General features: G+C 44.8%; 1 protein-coding gene across 1 annotated transcript in view; it reads right to left on the bottom strand.

Moving 5' to 3' along the window:
- LOC110070844 (uncharacterized) overlaps positions 1 to 19,187 on the bottom strand; it is a 29,768-nt gene extending 10,581 nt beyond the window's left edge. The window contains 9 exon segments of the mRNA XM_078387998.1: positions 2,971 to 4,123; positions 5,009 to 5,135; positions 9,542 to 9,624; positions 9,789 to 9,906; positions 10,086 to 10,499; positions 10,882 to 11,003; positions 14,766 to 15,890; positions 16,493 to 16,585; positions 19,033 to 19,187. Coding sequence (XP_078244124.1) covers positions 2,971 to 4,123; positions 5,009 to 5,135; positions 9,542 to 9,624; positions 9,789 to 9,906; positions 10,086 to 10,499; positions 10,882 to 11,003; positions 14,766 to 15,003 — 2,255 coding nt within the window. The 5' untranslated portion in view covers positions 15,004 to 15,890; positions 16,493 to 16,585; positions 19,033 to 19,187.
- Between the last annotated feature and the right edge of the window lie 715 nt (positions 19,188 to 19,902).

Below are 19,902 nucleotides of genomic sequence, written 5' to 3'. Positions count from 1 at the left end.
ACCTGCCTTGAGATTTCCCTCCCTGCCTGAGGAAATGCACCAATTCCCAGACCTTGGAAGCTGGAGATGCACAAAAGGTCATTCCTTGATTTATGCAAGTCCTAATTACTGGTTCTCTCTAAAAAAAAAAAAAGCATTAAGGGATTTCACGCACCAATGAGAGAAACTTCACAGGCCTTTTTAAGAAAAAACACATCTCAATCAGGACAAGAGATCTTTCTGGGATGCTTTAAATCCAGAAAGAACATAAGCCACCTGTTTGGGTCTTGCACAGAAGACCCAGAGGGACCCCTTACAAAGCCGTCTCCTCCCAGAGCATCCCCTACGCCCGCCCCCCTCCAGTGCAGATGCCAATCATTAGGAAACTGGCTTCCCAAGCATCCCAGTTCAAAGTTGGGGGAGGATCAGTGGGGAGGACTTGGCTTCCCAGACTGGAAGGAAGAAGGTCCCGGAGGAGGAGGTGGATGTCTGGGATCCTTCTCGGAGGAGACTCACCTGCCCCGATCTAGGAAGGAAGGGTGACTTCCAGCAGAGGCTTCCCTTCTCTCCCCTCGCCTTCCCCCCAAAACCTATCCAAGCTCCCCCCCTTCTGTAAGATCTGCCCCACTGCGTCCCCTCTCTCGCCTCACCTCCTTCCCAGCCCCTCAAAAGGAGGCACTTGCAGAGCCACCCGGAACTCCCGAGAGGAGGCTTCGGTGGGAAGGCAAAAGGTGACGCACCTTCCGGGAGGAAATAAGCGTCACTTCTCTCCCACCTTAGTGACTCTCTAGGATTCAGCGATCAATGGCATTATTTGTATTTGCTTGTTTGTTCTTATTCTAGGGTGCCTTTGGTCTCGGCGAGCTCACCCTACACTATTAGAACAAATCCCTTAAAAAAAAAAACACAGAATACACAAAATTGTCCAAATAGTTAAACACAAGAGTAATAATTAAAAACCAATTTTACTGATTCATTGGTGTTTAAATATGATACAGTAAGAGATTCACAGGAGCACACGAAGACTCACTCGTCTTTATTCAGAGCCTGCCTGAAGAGGTGGATTTTCAACTGAAGAAAGTTAAAAAGGGACAAACCTAACCTCCCGAGGGAAAGTGTTTCACAACCAGGGAGCAGCCACAAAGGAGCCCACATCAAATGTGCCTGTGATGCCAACAGGACGGAGAGAAGGGAGCCCTCTGAAGGCTCATAGGGGGCATTTGGATAGCCTGGGGCTAAACCATATAGAGCAGTGGTCCCCAACCTTGGGCCTCCAGATGTTCTTTGACTTCTACTCCCAAAAATCCTAGCCAGCAGAGATGGTGGTGAAGGCTTCTGGGAGTTGTAGTCCAAGAACATCTGGAGGCCCGAGGTTGAGAACCACTGATATAGAGCATCATAGTTGATAATCAGCACTGGAAACGGATTGGCAGCCAGTGAAGCTGAAGTAAAAGCGTGGTATCTGCTCCCTACACAGAGGGAGACATCAGTATGGCAGATGCATTTTGAGCCAGTGAAATTTAAAGACCACCTTTAAAGGCAGCTCCATTTATAATCCAAACTGGATGTAACCGAAGCATGTGTCACTGTGGCCTGGTGAAACATCTGATGGAGCAGACACAACTGGCAGATCAGTTTTCACTGTGCAAAGACACTTAAATTTTGAGTCCAGGACTACACCCAAGCTGCCAGCCTGAATTTTAGGTGGGAGTGTAACTCCACCCAGTACGGACTGAGATCTTATTCCTTGTTCCGCTTTTTGATTAACCAGAAGCACCTCTGCCTTGTCTGGATTATATTTAAACCATTTGAGGAATTGAAAGACGCACTTTGGAAGTCCAAAGCTTTGAAATATCATTGAACTTCCTATTTGAAACAATCTGAAGAACTTTTCAATAAAAGTTCTAATCTATTAACTTCTTGCTGTCAAACATTTCCCTCTCAAAGAAGTTTTCAAGATGCTGTACTCTTAAAACCCGCCTTGCCTTTAAGTCAATATTCTAGTCTGTTCCACAGTGTCACTGCATTGTTTTCTGTGGGTGGTGTCTTGTGAGCCACCATTAAGTCAAGGGAAACAAAATAAATCAATCAATGGTGCATTATTTATTTCCCTTTTTTGTGCTGGAAAGTTCCTTGAGCTTTGTATCACACTCAAAAAGAAAGGGATTGTATGTTCTTGAAAGCAAAACTGTCTTTTTGCTCTCAGCATATTCAGATACACCTCAAAGGTATCAAGGCATTGGGGGGGGTGATTAACAGATTTCTGTAATCAAAAAGCCCACTCCACATCAATGGTGAGATCTTTTCTATCTCCACAAGAGATAGTGAAAGGAGTTGGGTGGCATTCAACCCTAATTCTCTGCTCCTGGATAATCACTACGACTGCATACAGCCTGGGGATTAAATGTACGTAGAGATATGGGGCTGAAACCAAGCCTCTACCTTCCACCCCATCTCTTCACCGTGTTACTTGTGCTCTCACTGTGACTGGCTCTAGGCGAAGACCAGCTATATTACCTCAGCCACATTCTGACGTAGTCCAGGATGGTTTTTCAAATTTCCAAAAGTGGTCGTGAAGGCCACCATGTGAGGTACTCAAGATTTAATGTGAAGGAATATTCTGCCTAAGGGGTGGAGAGTCCATACCTCAACATCCTTGGAACAACCTCAATGCAATGAGCACAAAGTAAGTTAAATTTGAGTTATCTGAAGGCCTGTTGGCAAGGACCAAGAAGAGTTCGATCTGTTCTAAAAAGCATGCTGCTCTGTTCTCATATGGTGAGCTCGGTGTACACTGCAACGGAAGCTCTTTCCGTATTCCATTAAATGGTTTCTCCCCAGTGTGGATACTTTGATGGGAACTAAGGCTGCTTCTACCATAGAAGTTCATCCTACATTCCATGTATCCAAAGTCTTTCTCTCCTGTATGGAATCTGTGATTAAAAAGTAAGGTGCACATTGTGACTGAAGCACTTCCCATACTTTAAGCATTTAAAAAGTTTCTACCCCAAGTGGATTCTTTGATGGGAACTAAGGTTGCTTCTTATGCTGAAGCACTTCCCACATTCCGTGCATTTATATGGTTTCTCTCCTGTGTGGATTCTCATATGGTAAGAAAGATGTGTGCTCTGGATGAAACCTTTTCCACATTGTGTGCATTTGAATGGTTTCTCCCCTGTATGGATTCTCATATGGGAAACAAGATTTGAGTTCTGACTGAAGCCCTTCCCACATTCCATGCACTTAAATGGTTTCTCCCCTGTGTGGATCCTCATATGGGAAGCAAGGTTTGTGCTGTGACTGAAGCCCTTCCCACATTCCAGGCATTTAAAGGGTTTCTCCCCGGTATGGATCCTTTCATGGGCTCGAAGGACGCTTCTAACAGTGAAGCTCTTCCCACATTCCAAGCATTTAAATGGCTTCTCTCCTGTGTGGCTTCTCATATGGTTAACAAGATGTGTGCTCTGATTGAAGGACATTCCACATTCCAAGCATTCAAAGGGTTTCTCTCCCGTATGGATTCTGTGATGAAAATTAAGACTTCCACTGTGACTGAAGCACTTTCCGCATTTTAGGCATTTAAAGGGTTTCTCTCCTGTGTGGATCCTTTGGTGGTACCTAAGGGTGCTTCTATCTCTGAAGCTCTTTCCACATTCCAAGCATGTAAAAGGCTTCTCCCCGGTGTGGATTCTCTGATGGGAAGCAAGGTGTGTGCTCCGTCTGAAGCTTTTCCCACATTCCAAGCACTCAAATGGTTTCTCTCCTGTGTGTGTTCTCATGTGGGAACTAAGATCTGCGTTCTGACTAAGGTTCTTTTCATAACCCAAGCATCCAAATCGTTTTCCTCTTCTCTCTGTTTCCATATCTTTTTCAGGAGATGACTTTTTAAAACAATCCCAGTGGTATTCTGAACAGGCCAACCAGCTTTTCTCACACATCAAGCACTGGTGACGCTCATTGTTTTGATCCCTTTCTTCTTCATGTGGGGATACATTAAATGTTTCATGTGGAGAAAGGAAAACTCTATTCCCCTTCTCTTTGGCTTCATTTTTCCTCCTCTGAGGTTTCCCCTCCTCTTCAGGGACTTTTTCCAAGCATTCTGGAAGCCGTTCCTCCTCAGACCTGCTCTCTCCCACACCAGGACCTGAAAGAAAATGGAAAGCACAACCTAGCTTTACTGAAAATGTAAAATGTGAGTCTCGAAACAAATCAATTACAGTGGTGCCCTGCTTAATGATTATCCTGCTTGATGACGAATCCGATTCACGATGATGTTTTAATGGGCTTTTTTCGCTCCCGACGATCGGTTGCCTGCTTCGGGAACCGATTCTTCGCATTACAACGATCAAAACAGCTGATCGTTGGGTTTTCAAAATGGCCGCTGGCTGCTCAAAATGGCTCCCCGCTGTTTTTAGGAGGCATTTTTCGTTGCATAGGCACCCAAAAATGGCCGCCCTATGGAGGATCTTCGCTGGACGAGCAGGTATTTCGCCCATTGGAATGCACTGAATGGTTTTCAATGCATTTCAATGGGCTTTTTTATTTTGCTTGACGAAGATTTCGCTCTACAGCGATTTCGCTAGAACTGATTATCCTCGTCAAGCGAGGCACCACTGTATAAACTATTGTAACTTGAAACTTATCACCTACAGAAGACATTTGGCTCCACACTCAAACACCTTTGGGATGAAGAAAGCATCAGGAGGCTGTAGAAACGCTATGTAATTTGATATTGTTGTGCTACTCATAAATTGGTTTCATCAGCTGAATTTCGTCTTATTACAAAGCCTTTAAAGATTTAGCAAATTTATTTCACATGGCTTTTTGTGGTTGCACTCCATTTCTTCAGACACAGTCACTGTGGACTGTAATCAATGAAAGCTGACGGTGAGATAACTCTGTTTATCTTCAAGGCATCCAGATACTTTTGCTACTATTTTGATTTTGTTTGGTGGTTTGCTCTTGCTGAAAGCGACTAACCTGGCTACTCTCTGAAAACAGCTACAGCGAAAAGGAAAGAAAAGCTCACCCAGAGATACCAAGTGGGCCAAAGTCTCCTCCATGACTTCCCAGCGCAGGGCCCTTTGGCCAGGATCCAGCAGCGCCCACTCCTCCTCCGTGAAAGACACAGTGATGTCCTCAAGAGTGACAGGACCCTGTAAGGAAAGGAAACTTTTCAATCCCATGCATATCACAACTGTCCAACCTTATATTATACCATACCACACCACAATCATCTTAGAAAAGCAGAGCTGGAAGGGACCCTGTGGATTACTAAGTCCAGCCTCTGTCAAGGAGGCCCAGTGGGGAATCGAACTCCCAACCTCCGACTTTGTGGCCAGTTCTTCAAAGCAATGGTCCCCAACATTTTTCGACATCAGGGACCGGAAATGGTGAGCAGGAGGTGAGCTGCAACTGAAGCTCCGCCTCTTGTTAAATCAGCAGCGGCATTAAAACATACCGTGTTTCCCCAAAAATAAGACAGGGTCCTATATTTATTTTTGTGCCAAAAAAAGCATTAGGGCTTATTTTGAGGAGATGTTTTATTTTTATTTTTTCATGTACAACAATCTACATTTATTCAAATACAGTCGTGTCATCTTCTTCTGGTTGCTGCACCATCGTGGAGGGCAGGGTTTCACTTAACTAGGGATTATGTTGGGTGTAGGGCTTATATTACGAGCATCCTGAAAAGTGATACTAGGGCTTATTTTCAGGTTAGGTCTTATTTTCGGGAAAACAGTGTAATTGGAGTCCACTGACAGGAGGTGGAGCTTTTTTTGCTGCTTACATCATCTCCCCTGGCAGCGCAGTTCTTCCAAGGCCACGGCCCAGGGGTTGGGGACCCCTGCTTAAATGTATGGAAAAAAGTGACATAAACTCTGAATTCAGCCCTTCACTTGTCCCCATTTCAGCCTCCCTTAGGACCGTTTTTGACAGAAGCAAATCCACTGGGAAAGCTTCCTTGGAGCCCAATGTCTCAAAACGCAAAAGTACAAAATCTGCCATGACCAGCATCATTGTGATTGTTTTATTCTTTTGTCTCCTTTTGACCACGATTTTTTCAGCTACAATTTGTTTTCATGGGATGCAAGAGTGTTCCTTCTTCTCAGGCAGCTGTATCCCCACAACTTCCTCTTTGGGATCAAATAAAGACAAAAGGCCAACTGGCTCCAAAACCTCAACATTTATTTCAGGGGAATAAAAAAACCCCAAAAAACCTATGAACGTCAACCGTGATATTTAACTTCTGCTCTTCGTGTAATGGTGTGATAAAGGGGTTAACAACTTGCTTAAAGAATGGGTGAGAACCGCAAGGGGTCATTCTTGAGGGGTTCTTGTCCCGAGTCTTCTCGTTGGGGTTCACCGACGTCCCATGGGTGGAGGGGTCCTGCCAGAAACCCTCTCCGAGAGCTGGTGCTATTTCTCCCTCTCTCTCCTTTCCTGAGCTAACTTGGCTCTCTCTTCCCTGATCTTTCTCCACTCTGCAACCTCCTTCTTTTCTCCCCAGGACAGGTTTTTGGGCTCGGCTTCTCTCCTTGTCCTCTCTGCTTCCTCTTAGGGGATCAACTTCTTCCACTGTTTAGTCCAGGGGTTCTCCATCCATATACACTCCCAGCGAAGAGGTAAAAACTCTTTCTTTCTTGTCTCTCCCTCTCCAGCTTCCGCCTTGGGACGTGGTGGCGCTGCGGGCTAAACCGCAGAAGCCTTTGTGTGCTGCAGGGTCAGAAGACCAGCAGTCGTAAGATCGAATCCACGAGACGGAGTGAGCGCCCATCACTTTGTCCCAGCTCCTTGCCAACCTAGCAGTTTGAAAGCATGTAAATGCGAGTAGATAAATAGGTGCCACCTTGGTGGGAAGGTAACAGCGTTTGGGGTCTAAGTCGCGCTGGCCACATGACAATGAAAACTGTCTTCGGACAAACGCTGTCTCTACAGCTTGGAAACGGGGATGAACACCGCCCCTGGAGTCAAATACAACTGACTAAAATGTCAAGGGGAACCTTTACCTTACCTCCAGCTTCCACTATCGCTCTTATATCTCTCTACTCCCTTCTCCTTTCCTATTCTTGCCTTTCCAACTTGACCTCTACTTCTTCTACCCTTGACTCTCCCTCTGTTGGAGGCTCCTTTCTTTCCTTGGCTGACCTGCCGCCATTTCTACTTGAACGTCAGTCTCTGTCACACCTGGTTCATCTCTTCCAGATAATCCCCATCCCTTTGCTTGTCCTGTCTCGGATCTCTCCTAATGGGTCTCCATTAACCTTCCCTGGTTCCTCCATAATTCCTCCCCCTCCCCTCTCATCCTATTCCCCCAGAGGGTTCGTCACTTTCTGGGCGGGTTGTACATTTTTACTCACGGAATCTAAAAACATCTCCTGCCTCCCATCAGGAAAGGATGGCACTCGGATTGGTATCGGTTCAGACCGACCTTCTTCCTCACAGTATGTTTCCAAACATATTGTGAGAGGTTTGTTTTGACAGGGGCTGTGGCCAAAATGATGCCAAAGGCAACCAGGTAGAGCAAGAATGTATATTTTAAAAATCAGCTGCAGCACATTTTATTTCACTCCAAATGCTTTGATTTATACAGCACACAGACTAATTTTTCTCCCTGGAAAAGCCCCTGATGTTGGGAAAGTGTAAAGGCAAGAGGAGAAGGGGACGACAGAGGACGAGATGGTTGGACAGTGTCATCGAAGTGACCGACATGAATTTGACCCAACTACAGGAGACAGTGGAAGACAGGAGGGCCTGGCAGGAGGGTCCCTGGGGTCACAAAAAGTTGGATATGACTAAATGACTAAACAACAACAGACTAATTGGGCTACAAGCAACAATATGAGTACAGTGGTGCCTCGCATAGCGAGGTTAATCCGTTCCGGATTTACCTTCGCTATGCTGAAGCATCATTGGACGGGGCAGGGAATTCCATTGGAATGCATTAAACATGGTTTAATGCGTTCCAAATGGGCCGAATACTCACCGTTCAGTGATGCTTCTTAATGGCCGGCAGCCATTTTCGCGCCCTCCCCTCACTTAACGAGGGCGCGAAAACGCTGCACGCGGCCATTTTGGGCCATTTCCAGGCTTCCGGCGGCCATTTTGTCCGCCTAACAGCTGATCGTCGGGCTTCGTTTTGCGAAGATCGGTAAGCGAAACACTTACCGGTCTTCGCAAAGCGAATTTTGCCCTATTAAAAAAACGTTGAGTGATCGCATTAGCGATCCCAAAAAAGGGATCGCTATGCGATTTCGTCGTTGTACGGTGCACTTGTTAAGCGAGGCACCACTGTATATTGTTAATTATTATCGTTGTAACTGCTTAAGCTGGCTGGATAGCTCAATATGTAGTTTCGGTATCTGGCTGCGGAGTGAGAGGCTGGGAGTCCGACTCTCCCACTGTGCCTCCCGAGAGAAGAGTCAGCCTGTGTAGCCTTGCATCAACTGCACAAACCTTGGATGGCCTCAGAAGAAGGGCCACCTCTGAGTATTTTCTACCAAGAAAATACTGGAAAGGGTCACCATAAATCAGAATGGAATTGACGGCACATGAGTATATTATTAACTGCTTAAGACTATAAAAATTCTTTACATTTTAGAATGTGACTAAAATATCTTTTGGCTATATATTTTTTATAATTACACATTTTTGCCTTTTAGGAGGAATAGATTTCTTGTATATGAAACACAAATTAAATAAAAGTATATAAAATAGTACCAATTAGGCTGGTTCACTTTTGTACTCAGAAAGAGTAGAATAAAAGGCCAAAATATCTAAAGACAGAATCCCTTTGCTATGAGTGATATGCAATTTATTCTTCTGTTAAGAAGAGGGATGAAACATTTATATGAGGATATTCAGATGCACTTTATATCTTAAAATCCTATGATCTGTCTAAGTTCCATGGAAATAATAACATTCTCTGTAAATATCTGCTGTGGAAAGAATCAACAAGTTTTTTTTCCTGATTCCTCGGAGTTCCCATGCTAGCAGGATGTATGGGAAAGCTGGGGATGGAATAAAGCAGTGATCCCCAACCTTGAGTCCCCAGATGTTCTTGGACTGCAACTCCCAGAAGCCTTCGGCATGAGCTGTGCTAGCAAGGGTTTGTGGGGCCCACAGTCAAAGAACATTGGGGACCTAAGGTTGGGAACCACTGGATAAACTGTTGTGACCTTCAACTGACAAGTTAATAATCTGCCGTCCAAAATCATCCCAAACTGCTGATCCACAATACAGTTTGTCTTTCTTTTTCCCCAGATGTGCTATATACCAAGCAAATCCAAACATATCACACATTTCTTCCAGGCCCCTGATGTTCTGAGGTAGACTACCACTTGACAAGGAGGTTCCATCCTAAAACCCAAGAGACAACCCTAGAGCAAAAGTCATACCCTGATAAACACAGGGCCCTTTTCTATCTTTCAAGCAACAGGTGCAAAAGAGCTGAGGATTCAGGGGGGAAGTGTTAGGATACAGCAAACTGGCAAGAAAACGGAATAAGGGGGTGAAGGACAAGGGCTCCCTCCCTCTCATTTCACAATTCATTTTCTCCTACCTGTTCTGGCTGCAGAGATACCGTTTCCTCTCCTGCATAAAAAAGAGATGAGCAACGATGTATCCCCTGTGTATTTCCAAGGCCTGCAAGGGAGACAAAGGGGGCAGAAACATACTTATTCAACATTTTGTCCTTTACTTGTGGGGTGGGGAGAAAAGGGATCAGCTCGCAGAATTTAACATGCAATGCATCAACCTGGGGAGGATATAAGAAAGATTCATTAGAATTAGGATGACTGCTCCCTTACTTGCTAAAGCTGTCCCTTCACCCTTCTTCTTTATATTCTTCAGGAGAAAAGACCTCTGTGTTGGGAGTGACAGGGCATCCACTGCCTGAGGGAAGCCAGTGACCAGTTCTGAAGACTCCTGGACCCAAAACAAGATTTGGACACACAAAACAAAAACAGAGAAAGAAATTGAAGAATGAATGGTACAAGAAAGGGTGTCAGAGCTAGGAAGGATGGGGGAGCATGCTTTGGTTAGATAATTTCCGTAAGGAGGGGGGGGGAATATTATCAGCCCTTCAAGAAGACCAGAACTCTAACCATCTTCTTGTCCACTCTCTGGCTCAGGAGGAAACCTTCTGCCAGGGACACGGCCTGGGAAGTGGATTCCGGATTGCACTCTCTGACCCAGATCCTCATCTCTGGTGGGAGGATGGTCAAGAACTGTCCAAGGATGATCAGGTCCAGGATCTCAGCCTTGGTGTGTTTTTCTGGCTTCAGCCATTGACAGCAGAGATGATGGAGCTGGCTGCAAACCGCCCGTGGCCCTTCATTCTCCTTGTAGCAGAACTTTCGGAAATGCTGATGCTGAACATCTGGGCTGAGAGGACCGCCACTGAGGTTGATCTGGACAGTTCTTTCCAGAAATTCCACATTGCTGCAAACTTCAACGTCAACCAACTGTTCTCCAGTATCAGGATGGGCTGAGTCTTCCATTTTCATCTCCAATATAGGCTTTCTCCAGGAAAGACAAAGGAATGGAAGTGAATGGGCTGCCTTCTTTCTCTGGGAAAGGCACACTTACAACATTAATTGGGAGAACCTCAAGGTTCGGGAAGGTGCTGCCACATTTAATGCATCAGTTCAAGGGTGCTTGTACGTGATGGTTACAGGATCAAATACTGGTGCCAGGGTTCTGTCCCCATCATCTCCTCACCTTCATGTACCTCATCTCCCTGCTTTCTCTAGAGTCTACACCCTTTCTTAATACTTTTGTTTCTCCCTCAACCCTAGCGATCAGGAATTACTTTCACCTTAATGAATACGTATCCGGTTTACAAACAGAAACTGCTTCAAAGATTGTCTGTGGACAGGTTTCTCGGCTTTAAGCACAGACCTCCCGCATCAATTTCATTTTCTCCTCTTGGATTGCCTTCTCTGAGATTTCTCTCCCCACTTGGAGACCAGGAGAAGCAGAGCTGTGCCTTGAGACTTCAGCTACAGTCCTGAGATTCTGCCCTGGCAAAACAAAACAAAATGCAAAACATTGACAGAATGAGAAGTTTGACCCACCAACTGGTACACCTGCACCCATCTGCCTTTACACAGACAAGGGCATATGCTCTCTGCTTCGAGTCCTGTACAGAAAAACCACCTTCCCCACTATCCATTTATTTTTTCTTCCACCTAATGGATTAACAAGTTCCACCCATCAATGAGTACAGCCTTGCAGCCTTTTTTCAAAACCACCACCTCCACCAGGGCAAGGGATTTTCTGGCTTTTGCTCCCTTCAAGGGTTCAAAACCATCGGCTTGAGATCCTACGCAGACACACCAAAAGGAACCCACCCCACAGAGACCACCCTCTCTCTCCAGACAGCAAAGGGCCACTCTCTTTTCCCCTCCACCTTCCTAGTCAGTGCATGCTACCCCCCCAGGCCACCCGACCCACTCACCCATGCAGATGCCCGTCACTGGGAAACTGGTTTCCATACATTTATTTATTTACAGTATTTTTTCGTTCGTTTAGTCATTTAGTCGTGTCCGTCTCTTCGTGACCCATGGACCAGAGCACGCCAGGCCCTCCTGTCTTCCACTGCCTCCCGGAGTTGGGTCAGATTCATGTTGGTTGCTTCGATGACACTGTCCAACCATCTCGTCCTCTGTCGTCCCCTTCTCCTCTTGCCTTCACACTTTCCCAACATTAAGGTCTTTTCCAGGGAGTCCTCTCTTCTCATGAGATGACCAAAGTATTGGAGCCTCAGCTTCAGGATCTGTCCTTCCAGTGAGCACTCAGGGTTGATTTCCTTTAGAATTTAGTATTTAGTATTTTTTACCCGCACCATTACCGGTGGCTTCTGGGCAGCTTAAAAAATACTGTAAATAAATAAGTTAACTGTATGGAAACCAGTTTCCAAGGAGGGAAAGGATTCTGTTTTGCAGGCTGGAGGGCAGGAGCCCCCAGGAGAGGGTTTTTTTGTGGGGGGGGGGGGCGATCCCCGAGGAAGCCCACCTGCCCCGACCAAGAGAGGGAGGGAGAGTCCCACTCCTCTAGAGATTCCAGCCAGCCGAGGTACCCCTTGTCCCGCCTCTCCTTGTCCCCCCACAACCCTCCGCCTCCTCCCCTTTCAAGCCAAGTCAAGCGCCCTCCAAGCGCTGCCCCCGCCGCCTGCCTGCCTGCCTCTCCCCACCCGTTACCCGCCCCGCAAAGGAGGCTAACCTGCAGCCCTGCCTCGGAACTCCCGAGAGGGGGCTCGGGTGGGAAGGAAATAGGCGGCGGACCCCCCGAGGCGGAAACAGGAAGTGGATGTTCAGCATTTTCCCCCCCCCCCGTCAACTCCCTCTACGACTTTCGTCTCAGTGGCATTAACCCTTTAACCTGAACTTGAAAGAGGGCCCTGGGAAGAATGAAGGCTTGAGACTCGTATGGAATTTGTTGGGATAGAATAAATGAATGTGAATTTACTGGGTGGTGTTTTCATCATCTGGCTGAAGCTTTCCAGGAAGAGATGCTGTCCTGTTAAAGCTCATCTTGCTCGTAATTCAATGCAGTATCTGTGGGGATCAGTTCCAAGGCCCCCCCCCACCTCTCCATGGGTCAGCAATTCACCTTTTAAATAGTATGTCACAAATATCACACTTGCACACCAACAGTGGTTTCTTTTTCAAAACCAGAAGTCGCCTGCAAGCTACATAGAAGTCTACTTCGGGGTTTCTTCTTTGCACATTTTGCCTGTTCTTGCAGATTTTCCTGGGAGCAATAAATTGGCCCTTGGCCCAGCCAGTCGGCCACTGCTGTTGCAACTTAAGGCATGTATCTAAGCCCTCACCACTGTGGCAACTGGGCATCATAATCAGAATCATCATCACTTTAGAACTGCACAGCTGGAAGGGGCGCTATGGATCATTGAGTGTCCAGATTCATTAAAGTAGGCCCGGCAGGGAATCGAATTGCCAACCTCTGGCTCCCCAGCCAAGGTAAAGGTTCCCCTTGACAATTTTTGTCGTGTCCGACTTTAGGGGTCGGTGCTCATCCCCGTTTCCAGGCCATAGAGCCAGCGTTTTTGTCTGAAGACAATCTTCTGTGGTCACATGGCCAATGCGACTTAGACACGGAACGCTGTTACCTTCCCACCGAGGTGGTCCCTATTTATCTACTCGCATTTACAGTGGTGCCCCGCTTGATGATAATCTGTTTCAGGAAAATCGCTGTTAAGCGAAATCGTCATCAAGTGGGAAAAAAAAACATTGGAATGCTGGTACACCTTAAGCAGCAACATGGTGTTTGCTCACCTTAGACTTTAATACCACAGAAACGTGAAACCCAGCAGTTTAAAGCCAATTTGATCATGTGAGCAGAAGTTCTCAAGATGGCTGCTCTGTTCCTACTCAAGAATTACCTACAAACTTTGGGTTGTCAATTCTCAATACAGACAAAGGTAACAAGAAATTGGGAAGCAGCCTTTAAGTTTCTTTGCAATTTTCTTTATTTCAATACATTAATATGATTCTTTCCATGGTCCAGAGCTTACTTTTTTGTATACCACGTTTAAGAACTCTACAAATACCTCTCAAAATGGCTCACACAGGGCAATCTTTTTTTCTAAATCATCATTTTTTAAAAAATAAGTCTTTCATCTGTAACAATAACTAGAACTCAACAATACTATCAAAAACAGGGACGGGCAGCTTCTGGGCCTCAATTCCAGCTAACAGAGTGGCGGCTCATGGGACCCGATCCACCAGCAACTGGAAAGGTTTAAGTAAGGTTTAAATAAATAAATAAATAAATAAATAAAAAATTGCTCACTCTTGATTGAAACCCAACAAGAACATCATCATCATCATAAAAATAGAATGAAAAAGAACTACAATTTTAAAAATGCCTCTTAGAAGTCTGATCCAATTTCAAATGGATCAGATAAAGAAGAGGTAGACAATCGAATCTTAAAATAGATAATGAGGCCATTAAAAAAAAAGGCCCCCACCCATAAGCTAAGCTTTCCTGTGAGTAGAGGGTCCCACAGTAATGGAACCACCACTGAGAAGGACTGATGGACCCCACTGAGGGTCTTACAAGCAAGATAATTTAGCAGCTGGGCAGACTCAAAACAGGAAGGGTTTTCCCTTGCAATTTATTCCTTAAAGTGAGTTCTCCAGCGTAAAATATGGCCGACATTGGTAAATATCCCAAGATCTGGTGCCCTATAAGCAAGAAACCGAGCCCTGTGAAGAAAATCTGAAAGAACTGGACATGTTTAGTCGTGAGAAAGGAAGACTGAAGAGAGATATAGCACTTTTTAAATACTTGAAAGGAAGAGCAGAAACAGAATGTTTCTGTTCCTAAACATTCTAGAACACATAGTAATGGGCTCAAGTTACTGGAAGCCAGATTTTGATTGGATATCAGGAAAAAAACTTCCTAACTGTTAGAGTAGTACAACAATGGAACTAATTAATTCAGGTGATTGTGAGCACCCCAAGGCTAGAGGCATTCTAGAAAAAAAACAGCCATGTGTCAGATGTACTTTGAGTTGGTTCCTGGCAGAGAGCAGGAGGTTGGTTGGGATGGACCCCTTCCAACTCCATTATTCTAACTCATATGGCTTTCTTTCTTGTGTGAGTTACTAATCACATATCTGTGTGAATTATTCTGATGAGAAAGTACATATATACAATCAAACTCCTTCCACAATCAAATTACCTATGGGATTTCGTCCGCCTCTTCACATTTTGATGTTTTTTAAGTTTTCTGTCAACAGGAAAGCCATCTCCACCCACCTGTACATGAGTTTTCCGATGGGATGCAAGGTTTGACCTCTGACTGAATCGCTTCCCACACTCCAGGCATTCGTATGGTTTCTCTCCAGTGTGAATCCTCCGATGAGACGTGAGGTGTGTGCTCACACTGAAGCTCTTGCCGCACTCGAGGCACCTGTACGGTTTCTCCCCCGTGTGGCTTCTCTGATGAGAAATCAGGTTGGAGCTCTCGTGGAAGCTTTTCCCGCACTCCGAACATTTAAATGGCTTCTCCCCCGTGTGGCTTCTTTGATGTCTACTGAAGCTCGTGCTGACGGTGAAGCTCTTCCCGCACTCGGAGCATCGATAGGGTTTCTCTCCCGTATGAACTCTTTGATGACAGATGAGGTGTGTACTTCTGCTGAAGCTCTTCCCGCACTCTACGCATTTATAGGGTTTTTCTTCCGTGTGGATTCTCATATGGGAAGCTAGGTTTGAGCTTTGGCTAAAGCTCTTCCCGCATGCCGCACAGGTATACGGTTTCTCCCCAGTGTGGATTCGCTGATGGGAAGCCAGGTTTGAGCTCTGGCTGAAGCTCTTCCCGCACACCGCACAGGTATACGGCTTCTCTCCCGTGTGAATTCTCTGATGGATGCTAAAGTCTGAGCTAACACTGAAGCTCTTCCCACAGGCTGCACATTGATAGGGCTTGTCCCCTGCATGGGTTCTTCTATGCCTACTGAGATGCGGAATTCCAAGAAAGCTCTTGCCACACTCTGGGCATCGGTATGGCTTCTCCTTTGCGTCCATCTCTTCTTGTGATTTACGGCTTGAGTCCTGACTGGCACTTACTCCACACTCTAAGCCTTGACCTGATTTCCCCCCTGTATGGATTGGGTTGTGATCCTCGGGGCTTAATCGAGACTCAGATATAGAATCAGAGCATTTGCTCATGTCTTTCTTTTATTTATATTTCCCCAGACTGCAATTTGCTTGTTTCTTCTGTCCCGAAACGTAAAGGATTTATTCTTCCTGCTTCCGAGTCTCTTGTGCTTTTATTTTCATCTCTTCCTTCTCTGTACATCTGACTCTTTGTGGTGACATGTCATTCGTCTCTCCCTTGATTGTGGTTTCCCATCCATCCTCTTCTGGAATCAAGTTAGGGAACTGGTGAGAGGATGAGACAGAAATGCCCCCGCATATAATTAAACACGCTGAATTAAATGTGCAGCAAAGAAAAATGGAAAAGACTTAAGTCCTGAGATATATCTTGCCGGGCATTAAATAGGTTTCACAACCACCAGGGTCAGCTTCCTGTTCAAACAGGAAACTAGGCCTGAGCTTGGCCTATCCTAGGCCATGAAGCATTCTAGCCCAGCTTTTCTCCAGGTGAGTAAAATTTAAGATGTCTGGCAGGTGGAACTCCTGGAGTGGAGAATTCTGAGGTTTGGAGTCGAAAGAAAAACCAATGTGCATGCCTGTTTTTTGCTTTAATAAAAATCCAACAGTTGTAAGAATAAAAAATTGAGGTAGGAATCAAGGCAGACTTTCAAAGATTCAAGACCGGGCACATGCTGTCCCCAGAACTGTCAATATTACCCACCCTCATAAATAGAAATACGAGATATGTTTGAATAAATAAAAGCAGATCAATCCTGCTAGAACAGAACCAGGGAATTTGAGAAGTGGGGATATTTGCCCTATGCAGGAAAAATTAAATTGATTATTTTCAACAGTCATAATCATCAGCTGAGTGAAGAGTGTCTTACCAAGAGAGGCCAGAATTTCACATACTGTATTTCCCCCAGAACTTTCTGGTGGAAAACTTTTTGGTCAGGATCCAGGGAAGCCGGCTTCTCCTCCTGTGAAAGACACAGGTACGTCTTCAAAATTCACAACAGCTTGGGGGGGAAAGGGGAAGCCAGGGAATAGTGGAAGATGAAAATTCATTGGTCCTTTTTACAGTGGGGTCTTGACTTACGAACGGCCCGAGTTACGAGCATTTTGACTTACGAACCTCTCTCATAGGGAAATATTGACTTGACTTACGTACTTAGATTTGAGTTATGAACTGAAAAAAAACTGAAAAAAAACCACGTGGGAGGCAGGGAAAGTGCAAAATGTGAACTTTCAGTTAACTGTTGGCCAGTGAAAAGGGTGCCTGTCTGCTTCCTCACTCCTCCCAGCGTTTATAGAGTGGATTGGGAGACAGTCTTCGGACTGCCTGGACTGTATTTTCCCTGCCTTCCCTGAACCTTTCTTGACCTAAGAAAAAAAGAAACAAAATATCCCCCTCTAGTGGTCGAAGGCAGAATAGCAGCTTCCCATTAGTTTCTATGGACGGAAAAGAGCAGATACGGATCAAATGGTTCTCAATGCATTCCTATGGGAAATGCAGATTTGACCTGAGAACTTTTTGACTTGAGAACCGCCTTCCAATACGGATTAAGTTCTCAAGTCAAGACCCCACTGTATATATTTATTGCCTTTTCCCCATAAAGGGTACACCTCACAAACTACTGAAGAACAAATGCAGGTGAAGGAATGCAGTAAATTGCAATGGTCACTCTTCCCTTGCAGGGCTCCACTGGTGCAACGGACATGACATCGCTGAAAGCACTGACAGTTTGCCACTAATTAAAGAGTTCCCTTTTTCCACTTTCAGGAGTGCATGACTTTGTATCATTGCACACGAGTTGCACACATTCCATAATCAAAAAAGTTACTCTGTAATCAGTGGAAATATGCTGCTACCAGCGATGCCATTCTTGCTGGACCAGCAGAGCTCTGCCAGAAGATAGTGGTCGATATTAAAAGATGATTAAATCTATCTACCGTGTTTCCCCAAAAATAAGACAGGGTCTTAAACATATTAATTTTTGCTCCAAAAACACATTAGGGCTTATTTTCAGGGGATGTTTTAATTTTTTTTTACATGTACAACCGTCTACATTTATTCAAATACAGTCAGGTCATCTTCTTCTGGTTGCTGCACCAGGGCGGAAGGTGGGGTTTCACTTAACTGGGCCTTATTTTTGGGATAGGGCTTATATTACGAGCATCCTGAAAAATCATACTAGGGCTTATTTTCAGGTTAGGTCTTATTTTCGGGGAAACAGGGTATCTGTCTATCTAATTTGTACACCATCCATCTGGCCAAAGGCCACTCTGGGCTGTTCACAACAGATTATACAATAGACAATAATTCTAATAAAACAACTTTCTATTATATCAATATGCATTTCAAAATATAAAAAACAACCTATATTAGACAACCTCACTTAAATGCAATACGATAAAGCATTTTAAAATTTCATGATAATAGAACATTATATAATTATTCAAAGGATTAGTGCACAAAAAATAATCTTTTAAAGTTACAAGCACATTAGAGAAGAGTTTTACAAGTACAGTGTAAATCCTAACCCTTTCGTTGGCATATAGATTGTCCACAAATTTCTCGCATATCTCAAAGAGGGCAACCGGGCTGAAATATATAGCCTATTAAATCCTTATTCTAAGTGAGTTTCTCTCTGCCAGAGACTCTACAGACTGCCTGGTCCCTGAAAGAGCAGTGAGGAATTACAGACATGTAAATGGGCTGTCAGGAGATATCACACAGCTTTGTACCCCTGTTGTCTGAGGCACCTGGTGCTGAAAGATTTGCATGCCTTAAGAGATAATTTTATACAGTATTTTAAAAGGGACTAAACATTTAATTTGATATAGTTAACTAACTGTCTAAGTTCGATCAGAACTTAAACAAGTTACCTTTTCAGGTTTAAAAAAGCCTGGTAAGGGGAGGGAGTACTGTTTCCAGCATTTGCTTCCCAGAAAATTTAGGCATTAATTGAATTAATATTTCAAATTTTAAAACATCATCACCCCCACTTGTGGAGAGGCACATCCTTCTGGCTTTGCAGAGCGTAGCAATGGCTCTTTCTGATGGGAAAGGCTGTGGGGGAGGTTAGGAAAGGGATCAGGGGATTCTGGGATTTGTAGTCCAACATGTAACAATTCCAAGCTCCTGCGGTACAGCAGGAGCCCCCTTCCCCACCTGTTGATTTCGTAAAAGACATGCTGAATGGGGATAATGGGATTTGGAGTCTGACAGATCCAAAGAGCACCAGGCCACCTTCTATGAGATGAAATGGGGGTGGGGGGTTTCCCTCACTTTCCTCAGCCCTCCCCACCTTCCCAAAAGTTTCATGATACCACCTTTCACCCCACCCCACATTTTCTCCACTTAACTGGCTGCAGTTTCAGCCTGGCCCCCTAATCCTTAATACATTCAAAGGGGAAAACTCACCAGATTCCAGAAAATGGGGTGCATGGGTGGAAAGGCGGCGCTTGGGACAAACAGACCCTGCCTTCCCTCGGAAGGAGGACCCTCCTAAAGAAGGGGATGAATGGACGACTTCCCCTCCATTTCCCCCCCCATTCGCATCCTCTCTAGGAATTCAGCTCAGTACCTTTAACCCTTTGAAGGCCAAACAGCACAGAACCTCTGTTCTCCTGAGTTCCTCCAAGCAGAGGCATCCAGTAAGTAAGACCAAGACAAGCTGATTCGCCCCCTCCCTAAGCTTTGGGATTACAACCCCCATCATCATCGTCCTCATTTCCCACCCTTGCCAGGCCCCACGTTGCTGGCTGGAGTCTCAGAAAACGATTGGGTTCTCAGGATCTCTAAACAGGGCGAGAAGCACCAGAAGGCTTGATTTTTGTCTGTGAGGTGGCTTTAAATTTAAAATAAGCAGAACTTCCTCGATGCCTCTAGAAAACTTTGGGGTTGCATTTTTTTAAAAGCCACATTTATTTATTTAATCTATCTATCTATCTATCTATCAATATAATATAATATAATATAATATAATATAATATAATATAATATAATATAATATAATATAATATAATATAATATAATATAATATAATATAATACAATATAATATATAAAAAAGATGGTTGGGTGCTTTTTTAGTGGAAGAATTCACTAATAAATCCTAAAAGGTACTTGGGATGTCTGTAAGATGGGTTCAAGAAGTGACTTGCCCATGCCACTCTCCAGTAAATTCCTATGGCCAACACAGGATTTGAACTCAGCTCTTAGTCCGACACTGTGTTCTCTTTGCTGCTCTCATAGGCAATTTTGTTGCTACCTGTTGCAAAGTCACTTTCAA

The sequence above is a fragment of the Pogona vitticeps genome, chromosome 2 (assembly GCF_051106095.1).
Source record: "Pogona vitticeps strain Pit_001003342236 chromosome 2, PviZW2.1, whole genome shotgun sequence".
In the NCBI taxonomy this organism is placed as follows: Eukaryota; Metazoa; Chordata; class Lepidosauria; order Squamata; family Agamidae; genus Pogona; species Pogona vitticeps.
The sequence above is the reverse complement of the archived record's forward strand: the minus strand, read 5'-3'. Positions and strand labels throughout refer to the sequence as shown.